We start from the raw sequence: 8,968 nt of genomic DNA, 5'->3' as shown, positions 1-8,968 counted from the left end.
ACCACGTCCGCGGGCTGTGGGGCGTCAGCCCCTGCTCGCTCCCTTCAGGGAGGCTGGCCTGAAAGCCGGGGCCGCAGGGAGACCTGCTGTGGGCACCTCTGGTGCCCGGCTTGGGCCCGACCCCCTGGGGGCCGCCGCTCCCCTCCCTCCACCGATGGGCGGTCCTGGCCCGGCCGCGTGACCTCCGCTGGGCTCCCGGAGCCCCTGGTGGCCTTGCTGGGCCCAGGGCGGCCGCTACTCCGCAGGGGCAGCTGTGGGCTCAAGGGAGGGCGGCTGCGTGGGGTCACGGCCCCACAGCGGCCGCCACGTCTTCCTTCCACGGACACCCGGGCGTGCGGCCCACGCAGGCCGAGCCTCTGCCTCACGCCCCTGGGCGGGGAGACCCGGGAGCAGCGTCTGGGGCGCGGAACGATGAAGCTCGCCTGCCACGTGCCACGGGCCAGACGGGGCTCAGGTCGTGAGGGGGGCGTGGAGCCCAGGGAGGGCAGCGGCTCAGGACGTGGGCCGTGCAGCCTCGGCGCCGCCCACCCCCACGACGGCCACGGGCCCAGGCCCTGGATGCCACCAGGTGTGCAGTGGTTCCCGGGGCAGGTGCGGGTGGATGGTGTCCCGGGCCCCGCCCCCTGCTGGGGCCACCCCCCCTTCCTGCCAAGTCTTCGGGGTCAAGCCGTCCAGGTGAAGGGCTGGGGAGGCCAGCTTTCCCCGAGAGTAGGGCCCCCTCCTGCAGACCCCAAGACACGCGTGGGCTGGGCCCTGTCACCCGCACCCCGAGGCGGCGGCGCCTGAACCAGGGCAGGTCTCGGGGTCAGGAGGGCGCGGGCGGGGCCCGGGGCGAGGCGCAGGTTCAGGACCTTGGAGAGGGCTCACCCCGCGGCGGCCGCACCCGCCCCATCCCTGGGGGCCACTGGATCTCGGGGAGCGCACAGGGGCAGGATCAGAGCCAAGTCAGGGCCGGCTGATGGGACCCCAGCCACGCAGCAGCGGCGGCCCCCCGTCACCTCCAGCGTCACCGCCACCCCCAGGATGGGCCCTGACAACCTTGCGAGTGACCCCAATTCCTCGGAGACAACACAGTCCCCGAGGGGCCCCACCGTGATCTCAAGCCCGCAGCCCGGGCCAGGCGGTCCCTCCATCCTCCGTGGGGCTGGGTAAAGGAACGGCCAGGGTCCGTCTGGTGACCGCTGTGGCCCCTGGCGCCACGAGAGGCCAGCCCAGGGATCCCCAAGGACCCCCAGGGAGGGCCGGGTCTGCCTGGGGACGCGGGGAGGACACCGAGAGGCCAGGCGGTGGCCGGCTCGGAGCCCCACACGCCGCGCCCGACAGAGGCCGATGTGCCACCTGCCCCGGCCCCACTCAAGGTCTGGGGACACACGATTCGAATTTGTTATAAATACACGTGTTTGGTGAGTGAGGGCGACAGAAGGTGGAGAAGGTGCTGTACACAGCTGGTCGAGGCTCGGAGGTGGACGCCACAGACAGACGGACAGTCCGCCCAGCAGGGCAGCTGGGGCAGCATCTGGGGCCTGTAACACTTGCTTGGTGGGCACGGCGGCGGGCGGGGGTCGCGTCCAGGGCTCGAGGCGCCCAGCACCCCGGAGGCTCCCGCGCAGCGCGGGCAGCGGCCGGCACCCGGGCTCAGCTCACGTCGTTCAGGGCCTGGGGGGACACAGGGCCTCATCAGGAGGATGCCGGGCCGCGTGAGGGCTCAGGTGGGCCCTCGGGGGGCCCCGGGTCCCCTGCCCCACCCCCCCGCAGCCCACCTTGCGGGCGAACTCGGGCAGGACGAAGGCCGCCTGGTGCACGTCGGAGTTGTAGTACTTCAGCTGCATCTGTTCCACCTGCTTCTGTGTCAGCTGCTGCACAGGCTTCTGGAAGTCGGTGCTCTGGGGCGGGGCACGCGGGCATCAGGGGGGCGCTCCCGGCGCCCACCCAGTCCCCTCCCGGCCCCAGGAGGGCGCCCAGCTCACCGGGTTTTTGCTGCACAGCATGAAGCCTATCTGGCCGCTGGGGTAGGTGGGGATGGTGCAGTAGGCGTAGGCCACCACGGGGAAGAGCGACTTGCAGAACTGCCGCATCTGCTTGATGAGGTCCAGGTGCAGCCACTGACACTCGCCTGCGGGGAGCAGGGGCCTGAGCGCCAGCCACCCGTCCCTCCTCTCCCAGGCTGCAGGACGGCGCCCTCCAGCCCGCTCACCCCCAGCCTGTCCCCCCACCCTGCATCCCCCCCAGCTTGTCCCCCCGTCCCCCCAGCCTGTCCCTCCCACCCTGTGTCCCCCTAGCTCATCCCCAGCCCGTCCCATCCCCCCATCCTGCTCACCCCCAGTCGGCGCCCCCAGTCCCCCCGCTGTGTCCCGCCAGCTCATCCCCCAGCCCGTCCCCACCCCTCACGCCCCCCAGCCCACTCATCCCCAGGCTGTCCCCTCAGCGCGTCCCCCATCTCATCTCCCTGGCCCGTCCCCCCCCTCACGGCCCCCCAGCCCACTCACCCTGGCAGCAGAGGACGCCGTTGTCCTTGAGGGCTGTCTTCATGAGCTGGTAATAGGACTCCTTGAAGAGACTTTCTGCAGGGCCTGTGGCGGTGGGGACAAGGGACAGTGAACATGCTGTTGCCCCACAACAGACCCGCGCGGCTGCCACGGGGGCAGGGCCGGGATTTGCGTCCTGGTCTGTGGATTCAGAAACCGACCACCAAGGGGGTGCTTGGGAGGAGCGCAGGGGGGTCCACTGGCCACTGCCTGGGGGGCTCCACGCTTCCATCCCATTCCCGGGATTTTCTCAGGTGTCAGGGACTGTCCACCCTGGGCCCTGGGTGGGGACTAGCTCCCACCCGCGCCCTGATGCTGCCTGTTAAGAGCAGAAAGGAAATCGGAGAGGAAGCTGGGGTCTCGGTGGGCCATGGCCAGAGCCCCCCTGTCCCCCATCAGCGTGTGACCTCGGGGCGGTGGTGTGCGCTCCCCCCTCGGCTGGGACACGTCTGGGGCTGGCCACACAGCAGGGGTGGGAAGGCACAGCCCTAGCTCTGGGCCGTCTGTCGTCCACTACGGGCGTGGAGGGAAGGCTGGCCCCGCTCACCCATGGGGTCTGACGAGTCCGTGATGATGACGTCAAAGGCGTCCTGGTTCTGCTTCATGAACTCAAAACCGTCACCCACGTGTAGGGTCAGCTTGGAGCTGGAGTAGCCCACGGCCATGCCCGGCAGGAACTTCTTAGAGACCTGGATGACGTCCTGGGGACGGAGGAGGGACCCGGCTGGGCCTGGGGGAACCCGCAGCCGCCCCCACGGCCCGCCCACTCGGGCAAGCCAACGGTTTGTGGCAACCGGCTCAGGAACAGGGGGCCGGCCCCTGCCTGCGCCTCGGCCCACATCCCACTGCCCACCTGTCCCTTCCCAGTGACTTTCTGGCTGCGTCAGAGGGAGGAGGACCTTCCGGCTGCCCATGGTCACCTGCTTCTCATCCAGGCCTCGCTGAGACCACCGGCCACCCCCTGAGCTGTGCACTGCCCCGCCTTCACCCCTGAGCCCGGGGTTGCCGTGCCTTCGCCCGGGCTCGCCCTCATGGGCCATCACCTCCGGGGACCGGTGCAGCGACTGGACCTGGCCGTCCACACCGTACCCCGCGCCCTGAGCACCGGCCGCCACGGAACAGACGCTCATTAAAAGCCCATGCGCGGCGCAGAGCGTGGGGGCACGGGCAGGCCTGGGGCCTCCCCGACCACCCCGTGGGGTCGCACCAGGGCCGGCCGGGCCACGCCGACTGCGCACCCCAGGCCCCTGCGAATCCTCCCAACGTGCTTCCCAGACGAACAAAGAGGCCGAGGGCTGGACCGGCGAGCGGCGGCCACCTCGGGGCAGGACGGCTTTGCCCGGCGGCGCTCACCTCGTCGATCTCGCACTGCACCACGGACTCCACGGACGAGTGCTTCAGCACCTCCCGCAGGACGCCCCCGTCGCCGCCCCCGATGATCAGCACCTAGGACGGGCTCGGTCAGTCGGGGGCTCCGGGCGGCTCGGCGGCCGCAGCGGGCCCGGCTCGGGCGGCTCAGGCGGTTCAGGCGCGGGCCTCGGCGTACCTTGCGGGGGTCGGGGTGGCTGCACAGCGGCAGGTTCGCGATCATCTCCTGGTAGGAGAACTCGTCCCGCTCGGTGCACTGGATCACGCCGTCCAGCACCAGCACGTTGCCGTAGCTCTTGCTGGGGGCGAGTGACAGTCGGGCCGGGCCTGCCCCCCCCCCCCCCCGCGGCCCGCGCCCAGGTCCCGGCGGACACGTGGCGGCGGGCGGGGCGGGTCCGACTGACGTGTCCGGGGCTGACACGTGGAGCGCGGCGCGTGGGGCCGGGGCTGTGCTGCCGCCCGGGGCCGCCCGAGCTCGGGGCCGCGGGGGGGGAGGGGAGGGGAGGGGAGGGGAGGGGAGGGGGGAGGGGGCCCGGGCCCGACGGTGCTGCGGGGGGCGGGGCGGGGCGGGGGCCGCGGGGCTCGGGGCTCGGGCCGGGCCGGGGCCGGGGCCGGGCCGGGGCCGGGGCGGGCGGTACCTGCGGAAGACGAGGATGTCCTGGTACCGCGAGCGCTGGTGGTGCAGCAGCTGCTCCACCTGCAGCGACAGGGCCTGGCCGGGCCACAGGCTGCACGTCTCGCGGAACCAGCCCTCGTGGATGTCGGCGGGGCCGAGGCCGAGGCCGGCGGGGCCGTCGGGGCGGGGCTCCATGGCGGCGGCGGCGGCGGGCCCGGGTGCAGGCCGCGCGGAGCCGCAGCACAACGGGAGCAGCTCCGCCCGCCGCCGAGCCGCAACCTAACCCGGGCGCGCGGGGCGGGGCCTCGGCGGGGGCGGGGCCGGGCGCGCTCCGCCAATGGGCGCGCGGTGGCGGGCGCGCGGCGCCGCCGAGGCCCCGCCCCCCGGCGTCCGGCGCGCGCCCATTGGCCGGCGGGGCTCGGCGCGGTGCCCGGAGGCTGCGCGGGCGGCAGAGGCGGCAGCAGGCTAGTGCGGCTCCGGGGCCACGTGGGGCCGGGCCGGGCCGGGCCGCGCCGCCGCCGCCGCCAACGCCGCCGCCGCGCCCCGAGCGCCCCCCCCGTTTCTATATTTACCAGCGGCGCCCGGAAGGGGCCGGCGCAGGCACGTCCAGCCCCGGGGAAGCCGGGCACGCGGGCTTTTTTTTTGATTTTTTATTTTTTTACTCTAGAAACGGCGTTGCCCTTTGGAGGGTGGGCGGGAACGTGCTGCTTTCAGGAAAATGTCCAGCCGCTTCTCGGAACCCACGGAGCCCGCCGACGACCACTATCCGGCGCTCACGGCTCTGCACGCAGTTGCCCGCGCGCCGGGGGAGGGAGACGCCGGGCGTGAGCTGCGGGGCGGCGGGGACGGGACGGGGACGGGGACGGGGGACGGGATGAGGACGGGGACGGGACGGGGACGGGACGGGGACGGGGATGGGGACGGGACGGGGACGGGGACGGGGGACGGGATGAGGACGGGGATGGGGACGGGACGGGGACGGGACGGGGATGGGGACGGGATGGGGACGGGACGGGACGGGGACGGGTCGGGGATGGGGACGGGACGGGGACGGGGGACGGGACGGGGACGGGTCGGGGGGTACAGACTCCACCTGGAGGCGGGAAGCCGTCCCCCGTGAGCCCCCACTACGCGCCGCCGGTGTGGGTGAGTGCGAACCCCCGGGCCCACAGCTACAGTGTATCCTGCTGGAGCTAAGCTACTGTTACGGGGAAGGGGAGCGAGTCCAATAAAAGAGCCACTAGTACAGGCCTCACACGAGGCTGTTTTCGGAGCCGGGTCATTCAGGTAAGACACAGCCCCTCTGCCCAGTTCCCGCAGGCCTGTCCGGCTTCAGTCCTACACTTACTTGGCTCGGGGTGTTTGCATCACAGCCTGTACTTCCACCATCAAGACACTGACCCCTCTGAGCTGTGACGGCCTGTTCGCCGCTGCGTCCCCAGCCACACTGTAAGCTCCAGGAGGCTGGGATGGTGTCCGGGGCCGAGCGCCGGCGGACAGGCTGAGCTGGTGCTGGAGGCCCGGGTGCTGGTCCCGGCACCTTGTAGTCAGCTGTCTTGGCTTTCCTCCAGGGACTGCACAGCTGAGCCCAGACGGGCCCTGGCATTCCAGGGTGGCCCCACAGCAGGGTGGGGGTGGGGGGCAGTGGGAGATCAAGTCCATCCCACTCCTCTTGCAAGCTGAACAAAGCTGCTCCAGCCTGTCTATGCTCAGGAGAGGACCATAAATGACACCTTACCCCCTCCTGCAGGAGGTGAAACCGCAGTTTGGGCCTCCACACCAACAGGGAATGGAGTCTCTAGGATGGTGTCAGCAGTAGCTCAGACCTTCCGAGTCCAAAGAAAACAAAGACCCTGAAGAAAAATACTGGCAGAAAGTCCCTAGATGTACGGGGCCACGATCCCGTAGATGTCACTCAGCTTCTGATCACAAGGAGCAGAAGCCTATGGTTGTGCCAGAAGTAACTGAGCCATCCCATCACAGCCCAGTCACATTCACGACGGATACGGAGGAAACCAAGGCAGAAGGTGAACGTTTCCCCGAATTCAGACCGATGCACAGCGAAGACTCAGTTGTGAGGCCGGGGGTCAGCACCCCAACCTGTCAGTGTGTGGGGACTTATCGTCGGGAAGGGGGGGGCGGGCAAATGGCCGAGGTCGGGGGCAGAGGCTGCGGTGGCTCCGCCGCAGGGCAGGTGTGGGTGTCAGGTCACCGGGAGACGTCAGCAGCTCATGCCCGAGCACCCTGTTCGGCCGGGCAGGCGGCCGGGGCTGCGAGAGCGCGTCAGCCTGGCCACTGCGCGGCGGGACTTGCTGAAAACGCTTGTGGCAGAGCCGAGGCACCCGACATCGGCGCGCCCCGGTGGGCAGAGGCCCTTGCGGTCTCCGTCCGCCTCCAGCCTGCGGGCCCTGCCACATCCCTCCCCCAGGGCCTCGGGATCCAGGCGCTCTCCCGGGGCTTGGAACTCCCGTGAAGGCCCTACAGCTTGTCTCCAAACATCCCCAAGGCTCTTGTCTCCATCCCGTGGCTCAGCCGTCCTGGACTTCGGGTTTCAGGGGCCAGTAACATTTCAAAGACCCATCTGGGGACCGACATCAGTTTGCCAACTCTTCCTTTTATGGGGATCCCTGGGTGGCGCAGCGGTTTGGCGCCTGCCTTTGGCCCAGGGCACGATCCTGGAGTCCTGGGATCCAGTCCCACGTCGGGCTCCCTGCATGGAGCCTGCTTCTCCCTCCTACCTGTGTCTCTGCCCTCTCTCTCCCTGTCTGTCTGTCATGGATAAATAAATAAATAAATCTTTAAAAAAAAAAAAAACAAAATTCTCCTTTAGAAAGGCCTCAACTAGCACTGTCTATGGCTCCCATCTTTTTATAAAACAAAAACACAAAACACTGCCACGGAGACAAAACGAGTAAGGGCAAATTCCAAACAAAGGACAAAGAATGGGGTGCCTGGTGGCTCAGCAGTTGAGCATCTGCCTTTGGCCCAGGGCGTGATCCTGGGGTCCCGGGATCGAGTCCCGCATCGGGCTCCCCGCAGGGAGCCTGCTCCTCTCTCTGCCTGGGTCTCTGCCTCTCTCTCTCTCTGTCTGCTGTGAATAAATAAATAAAATCTTCAGGGAGAAGAAACCAACAACCAAGGACAGAGAATCCCCTTACCTCTGTAAGAAACTGAACACGCTGTGTCCTTGCGGTTGTGTCACCTCCGGCCAGGGCTAAGCCCACCTGGGCTGCTCAGCAGGGCCCGGGGCACACGGCCGGCCCCACTCCGGAGGCTCTCCGAGTTCTGCCAACGGCACAGCGTGCGCAGCCCGGTCCCGGGGCCCCGTGCCGCCATCCGCCTGGCAGGTGTGGGGTGGAGCCCGGGCTTCCGCCTTTTGAAGCAGCTCCCGCCAGGTCTCTGGCAGAGTCCACACTCTTGAGTGGCAGTAATGACAAGGTCCTCAGGGATTTTCTCCCCTGCTCATCAAGGTCCAACCCAGACGGACCTTTCATGAAGCCTCCTCAGGCCATCCGCAGGAGAAAACCATTTTTCACTCTTAAAAATTCCCATCTGTCCTTTTTTTTTTTTTTTTTAAATCTAGCAGAGACTCTGCCATTTTGGGGGCAGACGGCTTATTGTGCCTCCATGTCTCTTCTCTCCAAATTCTGTACCAGAACCCTGGACCCAGAGGGACTCATGGACTGAAATGACTTTCCCAGCAGCCTCTGCCTGGTACGTGACTATGCGCCGGCCCACGGAAGTGCAAATGGGCTGCATCCTTTTTTTCTTTTTTTTTTTTAATTTTCTTTATTTATTCATGAGCGACACAGAGAGAGAGGCAGAGACACAGGCAGAGGGAGAAGCAGGCTCCACGCAGGGAGCCCGACGTGGGACTCGATCCCGGGACCCCAGGATCATGCCCTGGGCTGAAGGCGGCGCTAAACCGCTGAGCCACCCGGGCTGCCCGGGCTGCATCCTTTTAAAGGGACACCAGGTATGCATCTCCTCCTTCCTTCCTTCCAGCTGAATGGAATGTGGATGTGATGGACGGAGCTAGGCCAGCTACCTAGCCCATGAGGTGGGTGCCCCGGGTTCCAGGTGAGGACAGAAATGGAACAAGAGCCAGAGTGGGAACTGCCAGCGGCCACGCTAGCTCTGGACTGAGACTGAAGAGAGAAGAAAAACATCTGCTTTGCTAAGTCACCGAGAGTCTGGCTTTTCTGTCCGTTGCAACCATTCTAGTCCTAACTAGTCCAAACTTCAGCCCGTGTTGGGCCTGGGCTGCTGGCTGGCAGCAGGGCGACGTCGGGATCCATGCCCCCCAGGGTACTGCCCGCACAGCCTGCCCCTCTCACTCATCTGTGAGAAAAGCTTCTAAGAAAATACGTTAAGTGTCTGTGAAAACAAAACTAATGGCATCATTTTATGCTTTCTGGTTTCAATAGCCCATCCCAGGGTTAAAATCAAATGGAATTCT

The 8,968-nt window shown here is 67.3% G+C and overlaps 1 protein-coding gene and 1 long non-coding RNA gene across 4 annotated transcripts; one reads left to right on the top strand and one right to left on the bottom strand.

Moving 5' to 3' along the window:
* Window positions 1-1,374: 1,374 nt before the first annotated feature.
* SRM (spermidine synthase) lies at window positions 1,375-4,772 on the bottom strand. Its single transcript, XM_038529659.1, has 8 exons — window positions 4,532-4,772; window positions 4,072-4,192; window positions 3,879-3,971; window positions 3,073-3,226; window positions 2,487-2,570; window positions 1,968-2,113; window positions 1,761-1,883; window positions 1,375-1,656 (listed from the first exon to the last, which is right to left on the bottom strand). Exons 1-8 carry the CDS (start codon window positions 4,702-4,704, stop codon window positions 1,636-1,638), a joined length of 915 nt encoding a protein of 304 aa, XP_038385587.1. The 5' UTR covers window positions 4,705-4,772; the 3' UTR covers window positions 1,375-1,635.
* A 248-nt stretch (window positions 4,773-5,020) lies between these two features.
* On the top strand, window positions 5,021-6,347 carry LOC106558426. Of its 3 annotated transcripts, none has more exons than XR_005356199.1 (3): window positions 5,021-5,333; window positions 5,821-5,958; window positions 6,260-6,347. It is a non-coding gene; the product is annotated as an uncharacterized LOC106558426 (long non-coding RNA). The 3 variants fall into 3 exon arrangements; XR_005356198.1 differs by having other exon boundaries at window positions 5,682-5,958; XR_005356197.1 differs by lacking the exon at window positions 5,021-5,333 and having other exon boundaries at window positions 5,557-5,958.
* Window positions 6,348-8,968: the final 2,621 nt, after the last annotated feature.

This window comes from Canis lupus, chromosome 2 (assembly GCF_011100685.1).
Source record: "Canis lupus familiaris isolate Mischka breed German Shepherd chromosome 2, alternate assembly UU_Cfam_GSD_1.0, whole genome shotgun sequence".
NCBI lineage: Eukaryota > Metazoa > Chordata > Mammalia > Carnivora > Canidae > Canis > Canis lupus.
The sequence above is the reverse complement of the archived record's forward strand: the minus strand, read 5'-3'. Positions and strand labels throughout refer to the sequence as shown.

Excerpts from the sequence above, each read along its gene's own strand:
- SRM (XM_038529659.1), bottom strand. The coding sequence starts at position 4,704 with ATGGAGCCCCGCCCCGACGGCCCCGCCGGCCTCGGCCTCGGCCCCGCC. Across the intron at positions 2,114-2,486 it reads CGGCGTCCTCTGCTGCCAGG|GCGAGTGTCAGTGGCTGCAC; the intron begins GTGAGTGGGCTG and ends TGCTCCCCGCAG. Across the intron at positions 1,884-1,967 it reads TGCTGTGCAGCAAAAACCCG|AGCACCGACTTCCAGAAGCC; the intron begins GTGAGCTGGGCG and ends GCCCCGCCCCAG.